Consider the following 24000-nt stretch of genomic DNA (forward strand, 5'->3'; position numbering starts at 1 on the left):
GTTGGTAAGAACCCATTTCTGCACTGATGACTTATTCTGTTTACTTTAGGAGGTTTTTTGTTTTTTTTTTTTTTATTACACACACACAATCTCAACACACACACGTCTTGACGGCGGCGAGGTGAAATGTGGAGTTTTGTACTCGCAGATGGTGTTTTATAGCCTTTGCTTCACCATCATTTAGGTGTTGGCATGTAGTCGTTAATTATGCTTAAGTACGGGCCCATATGCTAATGCCAGGAAGAGGGTTAACAATGAGGAGAGTTCAGCCTGCAGGAGTCCTGAAATACACCGAATGTTAGGACGGAGCTTTAATATTTGACTTAAAGTAGAAGATCTTAAGCGTTTGACATCGAAACTGGAGCCTGACTGATATGAAAAGACTGATTTATTTGGCATTTTTGGTTGGATATCTCCTAAAAAAGGAAATTAACTGTACAAAGTCCTGCTCATATCATCTGTAGCAGTTCAATTTAAGGTAATTATTATTAAAAATGTTTAATATTAACCTTCTGAACCGTAAAAGCTGCCGTTGGGTTTGAGAGTTTTTAATATTTTCTTTAAAAGTAGCCAAAATTACCCCATTTATCTGTAAAACAGGAAGAATTATTGGATAAAAAAATCCCTAAATCTAAGTTAAAAGTTGTGATATTTCATTAAAATCCCTTTATTCTATTTGCCCAGGTTCAAAACATCACCCAAAATATACAAGACCGTACCATATTTATCAATAAATAAAGTGTGGCATGGCTCAAAAACAGCATACAGAGCAGGAAGGTGTTGGGATACATTCTGCATGGTGAAACATCTTGTGCTGGAAAACACCTAATTTGCAGAAATTGTGAAAATAAAAGTTGTAAAATATTTGTAAATATGTAGAGCCAACATTTTTTTTTGTAGTTTTGCTATTAAATGTGGACACCTGGAAAATTGTTTAATATGTTGATTCCAGGTTTTTGCGATTTTTGTAACATAAATAATCAAAAAATTCAACTTTTGTTTTATCTTTTATTAGGATTTGTGACGTTTTCACTGAACAAAACACGTATTTTTTTTAGGTCTTTTTTAGTTCTTGGTATTGGTTGTGAGATGTTTCTATAGAGATGTAGGACTTTTTATTGCAGTAAAAATGTGGCAGGAGCAAAGAAACGGCCAGAAACTGCTTGTAGTTCAGAGGGTTAAATGTAAATGTCAAACACCAATATCATTATCTGAAGTATTTTAAAGAGATAATGCTCAGTGATCAACAAAACAAACAACTGTCATATCAGTCAGACTCCTAGAATAAGTAATTACTGTAGATATGGAGCTCTTCATTAGACTTTTATTTACACAAGCACAAGTTATCGGAGCAAAAACGAGCTCCAGTTGAATGTAAAATGGTATAATTGGCTAGAGGATGGTTAGCTCGCTTGTGCAATTTCTAGGGTTTTCTCCACTGAGCTTTCCTCTGCTGTTGTTTAAACAGAAAAAAAAGGATCTCCAAACCACTGAGATGATTTCTACCTCGAAGAAACCTAAACGCCGCGGCAGCTGCTTTCGCTGATTTGGACACATCTGGGACTTATTAGCGAAATCAGCCGCTGTAGTGTTCACACGCTGCACATCCTTCTCTTTTTTTTTTTTTTTTTTTTTTTTGCAAAGACGTTTTCTGAAAGTAGACGGGAGTATTTCCAGGCATACATGTGCGAAGGACTTCCACGCCTACCCCCCCGGACCCGGCCATGCCTCCCCAGGTTTGACACCACCCTCTCTGGCTCCTCTCTCCAGGTATGAGTGCTCTGCAGTTGCAGAACCTGGCCACTTTAGCGGCAGCGGCGGCGGCAGCCCAAAACTCGGCCAGCCCCTCCACCGCAAACCCCCTGTCCTCCAACGCCGCCTCCCTGGGAGCGTTGGCCAGCCCAGGTAACACCGCAGGTTGGGGGTCCGACGCCGGGGGCGTGGGGGGGCCCCGCCTCCGCTATCCACCGCTCCCATCACCAGTGTTGTCGCCCCCCATGATCCCCGGCAGCCATCCACACGTCCCCATCACTCAGACATCCCCATGGTGTGTTTGTGTGTGTGTGTTTCTTTTTTTTTGTCGTTGACGCGCCGCCTCCTTGTCTTTGAACGCCTCACCACCACCTAAAACCATCCACTGTTTACATGTGCGCGTGTGCATGTAGGTCATTCCAAAACTGGAGGACATTTGAGCTTCAAAATGTTTGAAAAATTAACCTTCTCTTTTACAGTTTTCTGCTCCTTATTCATCAATAATAGGTAATAAACTATCAAAGGCTAGATTGGCTCAGCTTCCACATCAATAGTAGCATTTTTATTCCATGTTTTATTTGTTTTTTGCTAACCCTGCTCTAATCACAGTAACAGGGTTGCTAATCCATGCTAATGTGATCTTTTTCTCAGCAGTAGAAGCTAGATATTTAGCTGCTGTTACTGCTGACCAAGAGGACAAACTGACTGATGGAAAACAGTCCAAAGAATTAGTCTGATCCTGATAATATGAGCTGGAGCGAGACATTCAATCAAGGCTGACGATGTTACGAAAATATGAAAAATAGAAGAGAGGACATAGCTTTGCTCTACACATTCTTTAGGAAAACTGATGATGGTGACAACAAAAACAAGACAAAATGAGACAAGCGAGACACAAAAGACATAACGAGACACAAAATGAGAAAAACAAGGCAAAAAAACGGCAAAAACAAGGCACCAAACACCAAAAATGAGACACGAAATGAGAAAAACAAGAAAAAACAACAGAAATGAGGCACAAAATGAGAAAAGCAAGACACAAAACAACAAAAATGAGACACAAAATGCCAAAAGCGAGACATAAAATGAGAAAAACAAGACAAAATGACAAAAATGAGGCAAAATGAGAAAAATGAGACATGTAACGCCAAAAATAGGACATAAAATGACAAAAACAAGACACAAAATGACAAAACAATACACAAAAGGACAACTATGAAACACAAGAATTCAAAATCAAGATACAAAACTAGAAAAACGAGACAACGGTTCAGGCATATGGGTTCTGTAAAGCGTCCTGAGACGGTCTGAATTGTAACTGTGTCTATTTAAATAAAATTGAATTGAAAAACAAAACAAAAAAGACAAAAACAAGAGATGAAACAACAAAAACAAGATGCAAAAGGACAAAAATGAGACACAAAATGAGAAAAATGAGACAGAAATTGACAAAAACAGGACTCAAAATGAGACAGAAATTGACAAAAACAAGACATGAAATGACAAAAATGAGACAAAATCCGAAAAATGAGACGCAGAACGAGACACGAAACGACAAAAACTAGACACAAAATGACAAAAGCAAGACACGAAGCGACAAAAACAAGACACTAAATGAGAAAAACAAGATGCAAAATGACAAAAATGAGACATAATATGAGGAGAAAAAGACAGAAATTAACAAAAACAAGCTATAAAATGACAAAAACAAGACACTAAATGAGAAAAACAATTTTTTTTCCCCCCACAATTACAAGAGACATCAACAAAATAAATATCAAAAAAGGACATTTAAAATTAAAGTTTCATTTTAAATTTGGTCATCAGAGAAAAATGGCATTTTGAGGGGAACTCCGGACTTATTTGGTATTTTAAAACATATTTTTTTTAATATTTGGTCTCAGGACAAGTAAATTTGCACAATGACTGCATGCTTTAGTAGGCCTATGTGGGATAATCTGAAACTTGATGGGTAAAATGTCCTCCAACTCTGGAATGACCCATGTATTTTCTTCGTGCTTCTGTGTTTCTGTTTTCCGGTAGAAATGTCGTTTCTCCATACGGACTTTTTGTTGTTTGTTTTTTTTTGTGTTGTGCCGTGGATTCACCGGGCTCAGGGTTAAATATCACCACCTACCTCTCCTTTTTTTCCTCGTGTTTCCTTCTCCTCGTCTTCTGACAAGCCTCCCTGTTTCTGCTCCATCATCCTCCCCTCTTTTATGTCGGCTCGGCCTCGCTCCAGCAGCTCTTTTTCTTTTTTTTTCTTCTCCCAACAGAGCATGAATATGAAGCCCCACCTCATCCTCTCCCTCCCAGAATGCCCGTCCTCCTCTCTGCTCACCGCTCATTCCCCTCCATCCTTTTTTCTTTTTTGATTCCAGCCTGTGTCTCCCTCTCTTCATGACTGAATGTCGGTCCAACCTTGAATAGTGCGCTCTCAGGTTGAGCTCCTCGGTGTGAATGAGTGGCGCTCCACTGCATGTGAAGCTGAAAACGTCACTCCAGTTTGATAAATATAGTCAGTTCTGCATGGAGACAGGCTAGCAGTTTTTTTTTTCTTCTTCTTCTTTTGTTTTGTTTTTGCACCATGCGCTGACATAATGCCTCCCTTTTCTACCTACCTACGCACCATTTCTTAATATATTCAGCGGCAATCCTGCTTTGTTGGCATCGCTTTGATGAGATCAAGGGTAAATGAAGAGCTTCTATCTTTGTATTTCTGTTTTCTTTTGGTTCTTTTCTTGTCGTTGTTGTTGGTTGGAAACCGAATAAAGCTTTGTGCACCATACTTTCCCGCCATCTCACCAGAAAAACCACTGCTGACATGCACACATTTCACATCAGGTGTATGTGCGCGTGAGTTTCGTGTCCACTGTGTTTGAATTCACTCGTCGCTTGTGGGTTTTTATGTATTTATTTTGGGTGATCATTTCAAAGTTTCACAATTTGCAAATTTCCGAAAAATTGCTCCGAGTCTCTTCTGCTTTCTGTGCATATGTGTCTGCTTTTTACACCTTGAATGCAGCAATCCTCCAGTTTTACTTGCTTTTTTTGGTGAAATATCTCCTGTTTAAAACAAACCACTCTGTTTTCATCTCCATGTGATTTTTTTTTAATACAGAGCAGTTATTATATGTGGAATCGAGGTGTCTCAGCTTGTTAATTAAAGGTTAATTAAAGGTGCTACTTGTAATATTTTAAAGCATCAAAGCCAGATTCATAAAAGAATAATGCGGCTGTGGAGAGAATAAGTTCTCTTGAGATGATCATTCCCTTGAACTCTGGTGCTTCTTCTTCTGTTTTCTCCTTTCAAACTCACTCAACTTAAAGGAGAATAACAACAAGTGGTTTCTCCTTTGGCCTCCCAGCATTCATCTTTCCTTTTTTTTTTTTTTTTTTTTTTTAAGAAAAAGTGTCTTCCATTTCCTGTTTTTGAAAGAAACATATTTTCTCACTGAAAGGTTCGACTGTGACACAGCAGGAAGTGCTTTCAGTTAGTTTTCTATGTAGATAAAAACATGCACCATTGACTTTCTGCTAAAGCAGTTAAAAAAATGGAAAAATCGTGTAAATAAATATCTAGAATGTTCGAAACTTGTAATATGAACTCTCTATTTACATTTATACTGTTAATTAGTTTTAAAAAGATCTTTAAACATTGAACATAAGCCTCGATTTCACTAATTTTTCAGGCAAAGCTGAAAGTCACACATGAAGCATTTAATGAGTGGCAGATAGACATGAAACCTCAATTTTAATTTTTTTTTTTAATAGTTTATGAGTCTGGTAAATAGTGTTATTTTTGCAATTTTTTTAAATGTAACATGTATTTTTTAGAAGTGTCAACAGGTATTGGGGTTTAGAGGATTAACACACCAACTAAAGGCCCAAATTTAAAAAATAAACATTGAACATCATCCTACATTTCATTCATTTTCCAGGGAAAACTGAAAGTCACACATGATATGTTTAATGAGTGGCAGATCGACACAAATCCCCTATTTTTTTCAGTTTTTGTAGTTTCTGACTGATAAATGGTGTCAATTTGGTGATTTTTAAAAAAAAAATATATCACATCTTTTTAAAAGTGTCAACAGGTATTGGGGTTTAGAGGATTAGTGAACCAACTGAAGGCTAAAAAAATTCTGAAAGTAACCAACTTTATAGAGCCAGTTAGTTTTCCATGTATATTACACTGAACTGATGCTAACATGCTACATGTAGCACCTCCTGTAGTAATCCTATTGAAGCCAAGCTGCCTCCACCTCTACATGACGGACCTCGTTGCTGGACGTCCGTATAACATCTGTGCTTCCTCTTTGTCTCCCTCTTCATCCCTCCCTCCTCACCCTCATCCTATCCTCCCCCCTCTTCGTCTTCCCCCCAGCAGCAGGCACCACGGCCAGCTCTAACGCCGGCGCTATGAACTCTCTGACCTCTCTGGGCACCCTGCAGGGCCTGGCAGGCGCCACCGTGGGCCTGAACAACATTAATGCACTAGCAGGTAGCGTCAACAGTGAGTATTCACCCTGCCATCAGCCACTCCATCCCCACAACCCCCAACTCATCCACACCCAGCGGCAGCTTCACCTCCTGTGAGTCCACGCAGAGGGACGCAGCGACTCCCGCAGACCTGGAGATCGTTAGGGTTCGACTGGTGTGGCTTTCTGATTAATCCCCCTGTTGGGTTTTAATATTAACACCCTGAACCCCAAACAGTTTCTGGGTGTTTTCTTAAATTCAACATTGCATCAAATTTAATTATCCTGCTATTAAAGAGACCAACTTACAAAACTGAGTAAGGGCTGGTTGACCCTCTGAACTCCTTCAAGTAGCTTCAGGGAGCTTTTTTTTCACATTTTTCCCCACTGTGGGCTCATTTTCCACTGCAGCATAAAGTCCTGGACCTCTACGGAAACAGCAAAACCAGGACTACATGCGAAGTTAAAATGCTGTAATTCAAAACAGAAGACAAAAAACCCTGGAAACACTGCCTGCAGTTCAGCCGAAAAGTAACTGAATTTTAGTCACGCAAAAAATTATTTTGTAAAAATTGTAAAAACCTGGAATCAAGACGTACAAAAAGTGCACATAAAATACTGCAAATAAAAACTGTGGCTCTACATACTATAGATATTTTACTACTTTCTTTAAAAATTGCTGAATTTTTGTCATGTGCCTGTTAATGACATATTTCTTCCGGTTGCTCCATGAAGCACAGAATTTTTATAAAAATTACAAAAATTGAAGCATTTTGTACAGTGTTTCTCCAAATGTACACAAATATTACCGATATTGGAGGGACAAAACATGCTAATACTGCAAACTATAGTATTTTCTCTATTTCTTTTCCAATTTGCTTCCACATTCGTCGCCTATCTATTCGGTGTAAAACACTGCCTGCAGTTCAGCTAAAAATTGCTGAATTTTTGTCATCCAACTATTAGTCACAGCTGAGCCACAAATGACTTCAAGGTTGCTTCAAGAAACGCACATTTTTTTAAATTTTCATATAGAGCACTTTGGTGTAAACAGTAAAACCATGGCTAGTTGTAGAGGGAACTCTTTTTAAAAAATGCCCAATAAAGTTGTATTTCCTGAGACACTATTTCCCCAAGTGTACACAAATATTTTCAATATTGAGGGAAAAAACATACTAACACTACAAACTATACATATGTCACGACTTTCTTTTCCAATTTGCCTCCATACTTCTAAAAAATAGAGGCTCTACAGGCAATTTTAATATTGACGTTTTTACCAGCTCTGTCTTTTTCACACTACTCGAGGAAGATGTTTCACCATGCGACATGTATCTTCCAATAACTGGCTCCTCTGTATACTGTTTTAGAGCCATGCTGTGTTTATTTCATGGCTCAAATCTGAATTACTGACTCTCAGTCTCATTAATTTGTCTCCATATTCGTCCACTATCTGCTCTGTGTAAACACCGCCTGCAGTTCAACATAAAAGTCTCAGAATTTTAATCACGTGACTGTTGGTCACAGCTGGGTCATTCATGGCTTCACAGTTAAAAAAAGGAGCACAGAATTATTTGCTTTTTTTACAGAATCTTGTTAATGCAAACGGTTTATTTTTGACAGATTTTTAAGGAGGCATTTGGATGATTTCGAAGCTCAGGTGTGTTTTCGGATGGAGCTGCACGTCCCAAATGAGTAGTTCAAGAACTGTAGAATATTGAAAATCCCACATTTCTCTCTGATAAATGCTGCAATTTTGATCCTTTAAAAGAAAAAAAAGATAAACTACACTCCAAACCTGATGTTTGTGTTGGGATTCAGAGGGTTAAAACTGTCAGAAATTATCATATTAAACTCTTTTAATTTGACAAATTGAATTTGAATTTATTTTAGCTGATTAACATTTGCAAAATGAAAATAAATCTTAACTTAATATGAAAGATAAAGGGTGATTCTATCAAAAATCCACACATTAGTCCAGCTCTAATGTTAATATCTGTTCCTGTGTATTTATTGATTAACAGCATGCACTGACTGTATGATAAAACAGTAAAATATAGTAGAAAACACACAAATAAACATCCAGGATGGTCAGTATTTGTAGATGTACGACCAACTGCAGCAGAGTTTAGCTCGTCCTGTCGTCTCTCTGCATCTCAGTTTGACTTGATGATGATTTGCGCGCTCAGTCGCAGCTCCTTCATTCCTTCATTCATTCATTTGTCCATCCATCTCTCCATCCGCTTCCTGGTTGTGTCCTGGGTTGTGCTTGCTGTAGGAGAGCTGGTGTCAGTTCGTGTCGTTTCACACTGTGTTGTTTTGTCATGTCGCTGTTGTGTCTCCTGTCATTTCTACCAGGAGTTTTGTGAAGCGAAAACTCAAAATCAGACAGTTTCATTGTCATTTTCTATTGTGTACATATGACAGTTTCTACTATTGTAATGCAAATCTGCCTGTGTTTGTGCACTTTAAATACAAAACTTGTCTATTTCATGACAGAAACACACATTTTTGGCAATTTTCCCTCCTGGAAATGCAGCATTTGATGCAAGAATTACCAAACAAGGCTGTTTTTGCCAAATTATTTTAAAAAAGGACAATTCTAAAGCTTGGAAAATGAAAAAAAAAAAGAATTTCATGACAAATAACTACAAAAAATAACATATGATGACAAAAAGATAAATATACATGAGTTATGGAGGCTTTATTCAAAGCGTAGCAGAGAAGAAAATAAAAGATATAGGCATTAGGCAAGGCTAAAAATACAAAATTATATATATTTTTAAATATAAAATTTAAAAACAAATGAGACAATTAAAACAGGAACAGATGCATGTAAAAAAAATCTATAGTAATTTAAAAATATATAATCATTATTAATGAAAATTAAAATAATTGGAATAATTAGTTTTTATTAGTTATTGTATAATTTTATTCATAATGATTAATTATTAAGTTTGTATAATCCAGTTTTATTCCCTGTTCACCTGCAATCTCGAATAACCTGCAGAAAAATCTAAAACTGGATTCGTGAACATCGTTACTGAAAGTAACAAATGATGCATTCAAGGACTGTCAAAGTTTTTTAATAAATCCCTTTCAAATCTACTGGTGGTTTTGGGAGGAGGTTTATTAATTCAACTTCATTTTGTAATTAATTATCATAGGTCTAGTTTTTTTTTTTTAGATTGTTTTATTTGCTAGAACTTTATATTTAGATTTCATATTAATGACTTAGTAACCGTGCTGCTGTCTTGTTAAGCTAGCTCTTCATAAGTAATGTAAGTTTCAGTTACCAAGATAAATTCCTCATGTGTGCAAGCTCACTTGGCAATAAAGCTTTTTCTGATTCTGATAAATAAAATAACACAATAAATAATAATAATAATAATAATAATAATAATAATAATAATAATAATAATTATTATTATTATTATTATTATTATTATTATTATTATTATTATTATTATTATTATTATTATTATTATTATTATACACATTAATAATAATTCTAGATAGTTTATTCTTAGTGGTTTATTATTTAAGAATTGTTTTTAAACATACCTCACAATAAAGCTGGTTCTGATTTTGCTCAGTAAAATTACATAAATAATAGTAATGATGAAAAAAAATTATATTAATATTTGTATTAATAATAATTCTGTATAATTTTTTTAAAAAATTTAATAAATGTTTTTAAACAAACTTGACAATAAAGCTTTTTCTGATTCTGATCAACAAATGATATTTTAAATAAATATTATTAGTATTATAATTTTTATCAATAATTTATCAATATTTTTAAAATACATTTTAATTCATTAATAATTGTTTTTTAATACACTTGTTGATAAAGTTTTTTTCTGATTCTTATAAATAAAATTATATCATACATTATAAAAATAAAAGCTAATTATTATATATTTTATTAATAATTATATAATGTTTTTAGTTATTAATTGCCAGTTAATTCTTAATTTTAAAATATAATCAGAATTATATTAATACTAATAAATATTAGATTTTTATTAACTAGTTATTTTAAAAACTAGTTAGTTAGAAGGTTAACACAGTGTAATACATTTCTGGTATTTTTTGCTACTGTTGGTTAATTTTTTCTCTGACCTCTATGGAAACAGCTCAACCGTGTCTCAAAGCAGAGCGAACTGGAACTGTTTTTGTAAAGTTTTAACCCCCTGACTTATCAACATTCCTTCAAATCGTGCTTCGATCCAGAGCGGACACTCGCGTTTCCTCCCACATGTGAATTTCACCGACTTCTCGGCCCGTGAGGTCCGCTGACTGCCTCCGACCTCCGGGGAGACGAGGCTGGGATCTTAATCAGAGCTGTTATGACAGCGGAGATCCTGTACCACCGGCCTCTTCCACCACATTATTCTCCTCTGACCTTTACCGCTCCTCGGCTGCAGTAGCTGTATCCGCCCTGCAAATCATATAGGAAGACGTGTCCGCACACATGCACGCTTTCAAGCCCAAACCGTTCGCTTTGCATCCCATTTCGTCCCCGGTAGCCCTTCCCTCCTCGCCCACCAACAGCCCCCCCGATTTAAACACATCTCGGCCTTAATTGAATTGCAAAGGTCACCGGTGCAATTATTCCTGAATAAATGAGTGACCTATAATCTGGAGCGCCGCGGTGATAATTTATTTCACTGTGTCTGACGGCGAGGCGACAGGACGCCGAGCCAATGTCAGACCCCCTCAGACAAGTTGCCCTCCGCCGTGATATTAAGCCGTTACAAGCAGCTAATGAGTGTTAGCGCTGCGTTCCTTCACTTTTTAAGCTCCGCCAGCCTGTCTTCACCCCTAAACAGAGACGTCACCGGCTGGAAAAGCACCGCGCAGTCACAAATCACCGCTTGTTTCACCGAGATCGTCTGAATCTGTGGCAAAATCTCAGAAACGCGTTTTCTGAACCCTACAACACATACAGGGGGTCCTCAACTTAGGTTGGAGTTCCATTTCTACAGATCAACCAAAGTCAGAAGCATCAGAAGAGTCTGACTTACGCTGGGAGCCATAACGAAGGACAAAAGTTAGTGAATGTAGCACAATCCAAGGTGGCGTACAACTGGAGAATATAATCAAAGCCATCTTATAGCACCGTTTGATGATGTATTTGTCCGCTCCGCTCGCCGACTAGTTCCACGAACAGTGCCGACGAAACGCCGTAGGTCGAGGACGTCGTAAACCGAGGACCCCCCCGTATTTTTATCTGTGTAAACACTGCCTGCAGTTCAAACTAAAAGTCCCTGAATTTTAATCACGTGACTGTCGGTCACAGCTGAGTCATTCATGGATTCACAGTTGCAAAACGGAGCACAGAATTATTCGTTTTTTACAGAATCTTGTTAATGTAAACATTTTATTTTTGACTGATTTTTCAAGGAGGCATGTTGGATAAAATTACTACGATTTTGAAGCTTAGATTTGTTTTCGGATGGAGCTACACGGATTTGGATGAAATTTTCATGGAAGGTCAGAAATGACACAAGGGCCAAGTGATCAGACTTTGGCAGTGATGCAGCTTATAGTCTGGATCCACGGATTTGTTAAAGATTTCTGTATCATTGCCAGATAGCAGCACGGCGTCACTGTAACCATGACAATAAGTGAACGCTACGTCAGCTGCCTGCTGATGATCACATGATTGTGATGCTACTACAAATCCACCGCTGAGGACTTATCAGAACTTATCCATCAGAAATGATCCAAGGAACAACTGATTAAATCGTGGGTGTTTCTGAGTCCCATCAATTCCTACAGCCCACTATATATTTAGGTGAGGCAATTCGGTATCTGTACATAACTTACACATGCAGAACACATGCCTGTGCTCAGCGCAAGGTCATTTTTTATTAATGATGTCCTCTGTCAGAAATTATACGACTGAGCAGCCTTGGCGGAGTACTGCACTCTGAGTACTTTTCGTGTTCTTAGTAATTTCTTTAAAATTAGCCAAAATCACACCACTTATCTACAAGAAACTGTAGAAACAGGAGGAATTGTGGGGAAAAAAATGACCAAATCTAAGCTTAAAATAATAATATCATCAAAATGACCTGAAATACACCAGGATCCGGAAAAAAAAGAAAAATTCTACCCTCTTTAGCACAACCAAGAAGCCACGTAACCAACAGTCACATGCCACAAATTTAGAGATGTTACGATAAATTGCAGCCAGCTTGAACATAAAGCAGATTGGAAATGGCAACATTGACTAAGAGGAAAATAAAACACGCTTAAAAAAGACGCAAATGTGGCATGGCTCAACAACAGTGAACAGAGCATCAAGTTGTTGGAAGATACGTTCAGCATGGTGAAACGTCTTTCTGCAGCTGATGAGCAGAGTTGAGAGAAAAATGCTTAGTTTCTAGAGGCTGCAAAAATGTAAACAGTTAAACATCTATATTATAGGAGGCCTACTCTTTCCAGTATTAGTAACACCTGTTGGTATTTATTAGAATAACGTTGTTTTCTGGCATTATAACTGTGTCATACTGCACAGAAGATATTTCTGACTTCTCTCGACTTCTAGTCATGGTTGTTCTGTTTCCATAGAGGTGCAGGACTTTAGATTGCAGTTAAAAATGAGCCCACATGAAGAAAAATGTGACAGAACCACAAAAAACGCCCAGAATCTGCCAGAGGTTCAGAAGGTTAAACAGGTAAATCCATCAGGAACAGTAACTAGGACTAACTTTAAAAAACAAAAACATACCTGCGTCCATAGCTCAATAGATAAATCAATGGATAAATCACCAATATACATTCATAGTGAAAGCTAAAGCAAGCTAACGCAAGCTACAGCAAGAAAGTTTATTTGTAAAACCCATTATACGCACAATTCAATGCAAAAAGACAAAAAAAACCATAAATGTACTGAAATATAGTAAACGGAACATCAGTTTTTCAGATTACATCAGCAGAACCAGTGATATCGTCAAACTTATTGTCTTTATTTTGACACTTTTCTCCAGAAAATTTGAGTTTTTTCACTAAAAATGAAAATATATAGAGCGTCTTTTCATTGGTCTTTCCTTGGTGTGCTGTTTGTTGATTTAAAATCAAAATTATACAAAAACGTGGTTATATTTTAAACTTTCTTGAGAAAATTGCTCCAACAGGACTTTTTAATTTAATAAACAGGTGCCTAGAGTCAAGTTGTGCACATTTCTGTTTCCCAGACTGTGTTGTCACATTATCGTTGTGTTGTTTTCCATGTTGTCTGTGTGTCTTGTCCTCTCTGAGTGTGTTTTTGTGTGTTTGTGTGCATGCGGCGCTGCGAGCTTCTCACCTGGAGATACCTGTGCAGCTCTGGCTGTCATCAGCAACTTCTCATCCTCTGATTTACTGTTTAAACTAAAACTCTGTGTGTCTTGTGATGTGTTTGCTGTCGTCCTCTTGGAATCGGTATCGGTGTGTCCTCTGTGTGTCGTGTGGTCGTCGTCGTCGTCCCGTGTGATTGTGTCATTTTTGTATGTGTGGTTTAAAAACACAACCTTGGGAGCGCTAATGAGTAAGTGCACTCTTCTTTCTTTATTGTTGGGTTTTATGTAAAGTTGCTCAAATGCTCTCAGGTATGGCGGCTCTAAACGGAGGCCTGGGCGGCGCAGGGCTTACCAACGGGACGGCGGGCACCATGGACGCGCTGACGCAGGCTTACTCAGGGATCCAGCAGTACGCCGCCGCAGCGCTGCCCACCCTCTACAGCCAGTCCCTGCTGCAGCAGCAAGGGGCCGCCGGCAGCCAGAAAGAGGGTCAGTAGCCTGGGGCTGCATGTCTGCACATCAGTGCTGCTCAGTGGGAATTCACAGTGTTTACATGGTAACTCTGTACCAAGCATGTGTTCAGTAGATCCTCCAGGAGCTGCTCTGTAGGACAGAAAACTGGCAGCATGAGGCGTTTAGAGTGAACACTGGAACCACTGGTGTTGCACGGTGCTTTCACACAATCAGATAACAGGCTTTTTAAAGCACCACAAGAAATGTGCACATATAGGGTGTAGAAAATCTAGTAGTAAAATAGTTGTAATCTATGAAAACAGTGATGTAGCTTAATTAAGTAAGGTTAACTTATTTGGTATATGGATTTTAAAGACTTTTCTGTAGATGTACAGGATTAAAGCAGCACAAAAACTACATATAAGGTGCATTTGTCCGTCAACATTATGTACAGATTTAGTATACGTATTATAATTCATGTTTGTAGCTTACTCTGCTAAGCGCTGTGAGATGACGTGTGTTGTGAATCTGCACTATAGAAATAGAATTGAAATTGAATTGAATATTTAAAAAAAGCTGTAAAATTGTCTGATAAAATGCTGATAGATTAGGTTAGAAAATGTTTTTAGTCACTTTCATAAGAATCTGCATCAGAAAAAGCCTTATTGACAATTATATTTAAAAACAAGTTAAATAATTAAAAATTATTTTGAAAAGTTATTAAAGAAGTTATTAATAAAAAATCATTATACGTATAATAATTAGTTTATTGTTATTTATAATACTTTACAATACTTTAATTTAGAATTTTGTTCATCAGAATCACAAGAAGCTTTATTGTCAAGTATATTTAAAAACAATTATGGATTAATTTAAAAATTTTAAAAATAACAATGTAATTATTAATACATTTTTTATTAAGAAAAAATGTTTTGAACGCTTTTTAACTGAAAAGTAAAATCCCTTTTTTTACAGCTTTAATCAGAGACCAATGTTCTTTTATTTAATCTGCACCAAAGTCACTTTTAAGCCAGATTTAAAATCAGCCAAACATTTGAAAAAGTAAAATAGAAGAAATTAGGGATCCAGGTTTTTTGCTGTGATCTGATCCGAGTCATTTAATATTCATCATCTGCCAGTTCTAATCCCAATCTGAAACCATTTTCCAAGATAATACTCTCTTTAAGCACACTATAGTCATTACTAGTAATTAAGATAAGATAAGATAAAGTTCTTTATTTCTCCCCACGCCAGGGGAAATTTACATTGCTACAGCAGCTTATGTAACAGTAGACATAGTGATAAGAATAAAATAATAATAGAACAATAGTAATAATATTTACAATATATACAAGGGTGAGAGATGAGGATAAAGTGGCTTAACTGTTCCTCAATGTTACGTAGGATGTACCGAGGCTCCACAAGCCCTAAGAGACGGTAAAAACCTGAATTCTCTACATTCTGTAAATGTATTATAGATTAGCTGTAATACCTGGTTGTTCCACCAGGTGAAGCCTCTTACTGTTTTATATTGTAGAGACCAGAGGAGGTGTCACGCTGATTACATGCAGTTCATGTTGGCAAGCAGAGAGCATTGTGGGAGTTTAGCTAGCAAAGGGGCACCATGACAAAGACTTCTGTGACGTTTAATGACCTCTGGACAAAGCTCACGAATTTCCACCTGGGCAGTATTTTTATACCTGTATTTGTGGCCCAGATCATGTGACTAAAACAGCAGAATCCATGCAGGAAAAAGCTGATTAATGCATTATTGATTTATACGACTGCTGATTATTGATTTAGAAAACTACGCAAGGTTTGTTTCTTTAGCATCCTGCCACAAATTGTGTTTTTACTTCTTGAAACCAAAGAATTTGGCTCATGATAGTGTCTATACCAGTGCATTAAAACATGAATTAACCGGCCCAAGTTTGACATCAAATTGGGACATCCCTCGAAGAAATGCAGTTAATTTCTGTCTTATTTTGACAGACTTTGACAAGATTTTCATAGATGATTGTACCTTTTATTTTTATCACATTGTGAAAGACGAAATGTAAAATCGGTCGAGCTGCACATCAGTGTTGTTTCAAAGTGCCACCTACGTACAGAACCTGGCAGCCGGAGTTAAATCTACTGAAAAAGCTTTAGACGACGGCACTGAATACAAACCAGATGATGAAATGTCTCGTTAAAAAAAAAAAAAAAAAAAAAAAAAAACAAACAGAGCCACATACTGTTTGTTTGTGCTCGTCTCATCTGCGCTTCCAGCAAAGATAAAATTTGTAAAGTAGCTGTCTTGTCTTTGGTAGTCCATCCCGGAGTTCAAAACCCTCCAGAGGAGACAAAGATGAGCCAAATACTGAGTCTCAATTAGCCGCACATTAGACCAGAGATCAGGATTATCAGGACGTGATAGATGGTAGTGAGGATGGGGGACAACCTGCTACCCTTTTAAAAGACACGAAAGAATGACTAAATGAAAAGCGAGAGGACGGGGGAACTACTTTTGTTTGTGGCGAGCCGAAATATAATTATTAAATGGAAACCAAAAGCTTTCATCTTTGTTGAATGTTGAATACAATCGCAGAATGTTGTTTAAAAGCAATAACAAACCCAAGGTCATGCGATATTGTGCTAAGCGGTGTGCTTGAGCTCCGTTCCTATGACGACAGAAGCGGTCGCTGCGGCGCAGCGCTGCCTCTCCTGCAGTTTCTGATTCAGTGCAAACAAAACTCCACAAAAAACCCTCCATTGTGACCTTATTTCCGCTCTGCATTTCGTCCCGCCAGGTCCCGAAGGTGCCAACCTGTTCATCTACCACCTGCCCCAGGAGTTCGGAGACCAGGACATACTGCAGATGTTCATGCCTTTCGGAAACGTGGTCTCTGCCAAAGTCTTCATTGACAAACAGACAAACCTTAGCAAGTGCTTCGGTACGGCAGCAGCTCGGGTTTCGCCGTTTGAAGTTTTCCAGAAAAGAAGGAAAACAAACACACAATGTGGCAGTTATTTTGTCTTGACAAGCTGGAGTTCAGGGGCTGAAACCCTGCAAGGATTCAGGTCTGGCTGACTTGAAAGCCTCATTCATGTCATGAAAGAATTGTTGTATTAATCAAACAGCTTTTTAGCTCAACCTTAACAAGATGAATGAACAAATTATTACCTGAAAACACCATTAACCCTCTGAACCCTAACAAATTTCTGGCATTTTTGAATTTCTCCAGCGCATTTTTTAGTCACTGAAAGCTCATACTTTGCTGCACCTCTATGGAAAACTTCACGTCCATGGCTAGAAGTACAGAAATGTCTTTGATTTCTTACTTATTTTACAAATTGAAAAGTTCTGTAGTCAACATTTACTACATTTTTCCAGTTGAGCACACAGATGTTACCAATATTGAGGGGGAATGACAACTCCACATACTAATTTTACATCTTTTGCCTCCTGTTTGTGTAAACACTGCCTGCAGTTCAGTCAAAACATAATTTTTTTGTTATTTGACTATTAGCTGCAGCTGAGTCAATAATGACTTGCACCAAAGATGCCAGAATCTGCTTTGATCAAATGGTTTGTTTTTAAATAAGATATGTTGACATAAGAGATTTTTGATACCAGATTTTTAAATTAGTTGAAACCAGAAATACTGCAAATGGTATATTTTTGGCAGTTTCTTTAGCTAATACATGTAGAATGAAGTGATTTTAATAAGATTTTCAAGCACATTAAAGTTATTAAAATCAATCCAATGTGGATGTTTGACAACTGAAAAATACGTAGGTAGTACTGTGGCTCCAATGGCTCCAAAAGATGGTAAAAACCTGAATTCCCTACATGTCAGTAAATGTATTGTAGATCAGCAGTAGTACCTGGTTGTTCCACCAGGTAGAGCCTCTTACTGTTTAGTACTTTAGAGACCAGTTGAGGCATCACTCAGATTACAGGAAGTTAGTGTTGGCAAGCAGAGAACATTGTGGGGGTTTAGCTGGTAAAGGGGCACCATGACAAAGACTTCAGTGGTGGTTAATGACTGCCAGACAGAGCTCATGAATAGAGCAGAGTTTTTATATCTCACTGGCAGATGTACCAGAGCGTCATCTGTGGCCCATTAATCATGTTTTAGATGATTTTAAGCTTAGATTTGCTTGTGTTTCCCCGACTGAGCAGTATTTAACAGATGAGTAGTTCAAGGACAGTTGGGAACTTATAAGTTTGTGCAATTCTTTCAAAAAGATAACAAACTAGCTGTCTGGTTTTGGGTTTCAGAGGGTTAAAAATGCTTCTCACGTGTCACAAATAGATAGCTCTGCAAACGTGAAGTTGTGAAGTCCATGTTTTATGACATGAATGTGGCAAACTGACAATAAATAGCGATGAATTCAACTCAAGTCCAAAATTGACTCGGACAATTATCAATTAAATATGTCCAGACTGGTAACAAGTTCTTGTGACAATTATGTTTAACTTAAATTAGGTCTCAGTTGAGGCGACTTTTTGTTGGGAAAGCGGTTCAAACATTTACAGGAAGCCTCGTAATTGGCCCTTTCACATTTCTGTTTAAATTTAGGTGTCGGATCCAACAACTTGACGTAAAATCAGAGTGTTTCAAAGCAACAATAAATGGTAGTTATTGGATGAACTCCAAGTAAATAGTAAATGGAACAACTGAGAGTTGTCATGTTAGCCTATATGGTGAATTTTGCAATAAGGATGACAATGTTGGGGAAAAACTGCTACTGGATGAGGACACTGACAGCGGAAAAATCGGGTTCGCTGTCCTATCCGAGTTTAACCAATCAGTACTGAATGCTTTTTACCTACCCTGGACTAAGTACTGTTTTGTTTCTTAAAAATGGCTCTGAATTAGGTTCTAGAGGGAAGGCTCCTGCAGTGCAAAAACAGCTTCTAGGTTTGTAAAAGGAGCATGTAATTGGGAAGTTTCTGATAAATAACTCCTATTTAGCGCTAATTATTAAAAAGATTGACATCGAAAGTGCACAGTTACATACAAAGTAGACGGTTGACAAATGTAGAGAGTTCAGAGTCCAGTATTAAATGACTATTTACTAGGGTTTGAATGGGTCTGTTAGTAATATTCCTGCAGTTCTCTCAGGGAAATTACTCTGGAGATCAATGAGTCCTCCTTATGAACCAAATACAACTAACTGCCCTCAAATTATTGTCTCCACTGTCTCTGTAATTAGTACAAAATTACACAGTTCTTTCCAGGAAACTTTTTTGGAAATTAGTCAGGAATTACTACACCAATAAAATTAAATGTTTTATGCTCATGATGCAAACACAGCAAGTGACTTCGTCCCACCTGGTTTTAATAGTTTTCCTCACTTTCGTGTTAAAAAAAAAAAAAAAAAGAGTCAAGAAGGCTTCAAATCCAGAGTGGAGTGCTTGTGCAATGCAGCTTTGCATTTGCATAGTAGTTGTCCACATGGATAACAAAACCTAAATATTATGCACATCCAATCTGCATGTAGGGAAATAAATCAAGCATGGATCCAGGCTGGAGAAGCTCTCAAACTTGTCTGGTAGTTGTCAAAAAATGGATTGTGAAGCGAAGTGTGCACAAAAATGACAGCAGAAAAATGCAGCACAATGTAACTTACATTAAAACCCTTATTTTGAGCAACAGTGGAATTTATCAATTAAGAATTCATGTTCCTGCCCTTTATCTTGCAGTTTACACCCCTCCTTCCCCATCCGTTTTACTGCCATCTACCCACTTTATTCTTTCATTACTTTGTTGATGCAACAAACCAGCCCCCCTTTGGGAGTCATTAAAATTTAATCTTTTCTTATTGCATACCAGGGGTGTATTTTAATCTAGGTGTAAATGTAATCCAAATAAATCAGATCTGGAGACACGGAAACAAAGCGAAGGCGCCTTGTGTAGTACGTTAACATCAGTTTATTTTGGCAACGCCTTCATTTACAGACGGTATAGCAGCTGTAAATGAAAAAGAGATGGAGTTGAAGCTTGTTGGACAATCTGAGGAAGCTGCTATGGGTCTGAAATTCTTACATTATGAGGAAAGTTGTCTTTATAATGAGATGTGCAAACAGAGAATACAACTAGCAGTAATGATCTTCTCTAATATTGTCACAATATACAATCAGTTCCTTCGTTTTCACGTTGTTTATCCACATCTGGTTTATTAGCATGTTTCCAGCCTCGGAGAAATACAAATAACATGTTTATGACCTATTTTTTTCTGAGAAAGTGGAGTTTATAATGTGGAAATAGTGACCAGACAATCTGTCTTGATAGCTATATTAGCTACAGCATTAGCTTGTTTTACAATCCTCCTTCTGACTTTGTTCGCTAGTTTTTATTTCTAGTTACATATCTTCTAGTTCTTGAAGAAACTTCGCCAAACGTATCAAAAAACTTCTCTCAGGGTGTAAGTTCATCAAATTTGTGACCAGAGCACTCAATATATTATTCGCAATTCAAATGTACAGCATGAAAACTTTAAATTTCCTTATTTATTGACAGACTGCAGCTACTGTAGACGACTTAATCTACAGAGCAGTCTGTTAGAATATTGGATTTTCATGTTGGTCTTGTTTGGATGTTTTCCACTACAGGAACTTGCAAGATGTTTAAGTGTTGTCTGAACCTTTGTACGCATTCTGACCTCAAGAACCGTCCCTATAGAACTTGTTTCGCAGTCATTTTTGGGGCCGGAAAGGTGAAAAACATAAAACTGCTAGGTGGAGCTCAATGCCAACTAGTTAAACCTGGAGAGGACAACAAACACTTTTTTTCCTGCCCTCTTGATGTCCTTGTTGAGGAGCAGTCATCTTACTAATGTCGCCATCATCAACACAGCATTAGTGATACAGGCTAACACAACAAACCTTGATTGTTCTATTTCCTTCATGGTCATAGAACTAAGGTTACATCCAGTAATTACTGTATGTTGTTGTTTTGGTGCACTCTGGGTTAATGTCGTAGTTGAGGATGCCGGGTCCTACACCACAATGGTAACAGGAAGGCTAAAAAGGGCTGTTGATGTAAACGTTTATACCGTCGTCAGAGAAAGCAGTTCCATGTTAGTCTGAATCAATGAGCAGCATACAGGTTCACTGACACGATGTCATCTGACTGAAAAGAACTACAAAATTCCACATCATTGAAATGTTTGTGTGTGATTCCAGGGCAGATTTCCCCACTGGTATCTGGGGATATGTCTCTACCCATTTTAGGTACCATGACAGACACCGATGTTGCAGTTACAATTAGAAAATGTAGATTAGTTGTAGTACCTGGTTTCACCATCAGACGGAGCCTCTTACTATTTAATTAGAGGGAAAGTTGCAGCTTGTTTGCTGCATTCACTACTGTAGTGACCCAAAGAGGTAATTGCTTGGACTACATGCAGTGATCTGTTGGCAAGGAGAGAGTATTGTTGGGGTTTAGCTAGCAAGGGGCACCATGACAAAGACCGATGATGCAGTTCATGGCGTCCAGCTGGAGCTGATATATGGAAAATGTATTGTAGATTAGTTGTAGTACCTAGTTATGCCATCAGGCGGAACCTCTTACTGTTTAGCAAGATGGAAAATTGCAGTTCATTTGCTGTGTTTAGTATTGTAGCGACCTAAAGAGGCAGTTACTTGGACTACATGTAGGCAAGAGAGCATTTTGAAGGTTTAGCTAGCAAGGGGCACCATGACCGAGACCAACGTTGCAGGTAATGGCTTCCAGCTGCAGCTACATATAGAAAAGATATTATAGATTATTTGTAGTACATGGTTTTGCCACCAGGTGGAGCCCCATACTCTTTAGCTAGACGGAAAATTCCATTTCATTTGCCGTGTTTAATCCAGTAGCAACCAGAGCATGGGCGGTTCTGAGTTGGGTTTGAGCTAGTAAGGGTCACCATGACAGAGACTTCTGTTGCAGTTACTGACCTCCAGCTGGGGAAAACATATTTAAGAAAACTGTTGTAGTTTACTAGGACAGTACTCTTGGAATTCAGTGGCAATTTTGGCAAATTTCAAGTGTCTGTGGGTAAAACTACCTACGTATGGTGTAAACACATTCCAGTTGTAGCTGTTGCCAGATTAGCATGCTGTGTTGTCACATCCTTCTCAATCGTTCTTCTAACTTTTCCTTCCCAACTCTCCGCCCTCTTCTGGTTTCCCCTCCCGCCAGGCTTCGTCAGCTACGACAATCCAGTGTCGGCACAGGCAGCCATCCAGGCCATGAACGGCTTCCAGATCGGCATGAAGCGGCTGAAAGTGCAGCTGAAGCGCTCCAAGAACGACAGCAAACCGTACTGATCTTAGCACTAGGGTCTATCTGCTCCCCATGTTAGCACTGCTAGGGTAAGTCCCCCCCACTGAAAACAATGAAAATGAACAAAAAAAAAAACGACAAACAGCAAACCGAGCCACGACCTCTCTACACAGGGACTCGGGGATGGGGGGGAGGCGGGGGAGGGACGTGGGAGGGAGGGGGAGACGACCTACAACCACCCTGAGGGAGACACACGCCTTGTTTTTGTTTTGTTTTTTTTGTTTTTTTTCTTGCTTTTTTGGAGATTTTTATGTTAGCTTTCGAGTATTATTATTATTTATTATTTTTTGACACACATGAACGCTTCCATTACCACCATTACTTTGTGCAATTCTTTTTTATATATATATATATATATATATATATATATATATATATATATATATATATATATATATATATATATATATATATATATATATATAAAATGGAAGGAAGTAGCTATCTTGGGTAGCTTTTTTTTTCTATTTTAAGTTGTTTATTTAATAATTTTTTTCTTTCTCAGTGATTATTTATACATTTTTCAAGGACTAGTTACAGTTACAGAACTGAGGTAAAGACAAAAGGAGCCATGATGATTTTTTTTTTAATTTTTAATTTTTATTTTTTCCTCTCTCTCTCTCTTGAGGCCTGGCGAAGGGTTTCATTTATTTTTTAAATTTTTAATCTTTTCATTTTTTCGACGCCGATATGCACATTGGACCTTTGACCTCCGCGGTGTTGGTTGCAGGCCGCCGCTGCTTCTCCAAAAAAAAAAAAAAAACCCTCTACGCCTGCTGGCAACCCGGGAGCAAAGGCTGCAAAAAAAAAAAACAAACATTAGTGGCCTCTTTTACAGTTTATTAGTCAGCCTGCCGATATACAGTTACACCACAAGAAGAAGAAGAAAAACCACACGCACACACACATACTCCAGCTTATTATTTAAAATACAAAAATGCAGTTTTTTATTTCTCAGAAGAAGAAAATTTAATTAGTAACTACTCTTTTCTGGGTCAGATCACATTGGTCTTTGTTGCAAAAGGGAGATTACAGCATGTAGGACATTTAAAAGAAAAAAACAACATTCAGAATTTGATGAAGGCTATAATAATTATACTTAATAATAAAGAAAAAAGAGTTTATGGGTTTTAAGGGGGTTAAACTGAAAATACTTGATGTTTGTTGAAAGATTAAAAAAAAAAAGTACAGAAAGCCACAGGCCTGTAAATTTTATTTGTAAAAAAGCAGTTCTATTTTTATACAACATTTTTACTGCCTCAGATGAAAAAAAAAAGGATTTTATTTATTGTTATTAAGTTATTGGACTCCTATAAAGTATTACAGCATCATTAAAAGTTTAGACCCTTGTGGAGAAGTGAAGAATTGGGTTCTCCGGTGTTTTTTTTTTTGTTTTTTTTTTCCCCGGTGCAGAAAAACCACGATCACGACATTTTCGCCTCCATTTTGAACCCCCTTTGTCCATTTCTCTGTGCACTCCATCCGTCTGTCCATCTATCATCCGTCCGTCCATCCATCCATCTGTCCGTCCATCCATCCATCCATCCATCCATCCATCCATCCATCCATCTCTCCCTCTTCTCCATTCGTAGTGGGACTACTTCTTCACCTGTTTTTTCCTCGTGTTCATTTTTTACTTTTATTTTTTCAGATTTTTTTCCGTGTTTTCCGTTTGTTCGTTGCCCCCCTTCCTCTCTACCT

The 24000-nt window shown here is 37.7% G+C and overlaps 1 protein-coding gene across 38 annotated transcripts in view; it reads left to right on the forward strand.

Moving 5' to 3' along the window:
• Positions 1–24000, forward strand: part of celf2 (cugbp, Elav-like family member 2) — a 314361-nt gene that overhangs the window by 284237 nt on the left and 6124 nt on the right. For 4 of the 38 annotated variants that reach the window (XM_055006321.1, XM_055006327.1, XM_055006323.1 and 1 more), the window contains 4 exons: positions 6143–6268; positions 13835–14014; positions 16771–16914; positions 22156–22328. In XM_055006321.1, the coding sequence (XP_054862296.1) occupies positions 6143–6268; positions 13835–14014; positions 16771–16914; positions 22156–22283 (578 nt within the window). In that variant the 3' untranslated portion in view covers positions 22284–22328. Of the gene's footprint in view, positions 1–1770; positions 1906–4400; positions 4443–6139; positions 6269–13816; positions 14015–16770; positions 16915–22155; positions 22329–24000 lie in introns of all 38 variants that reach the window. The other 34 variants (XM_055006331.1, XM_055006305.1, XM_055006296.1 and 31 more) reach the window with 19 other exon arrangements.

Source organism: Amphiprion ocellaris, chromosome 21 (genome assembly GCF_022539595.1).
Source record: "Amphiprion ocellaris isolate individual 3 ecotype Okinawa chromosome 21, ASM2253959v1, whole genome shotgun sequence".
NCBI lineage: Eukaryota > Metazoa > Chordata > Actinopteri > Pomacentridae > Amphiprion > Amphiprion ocellaris.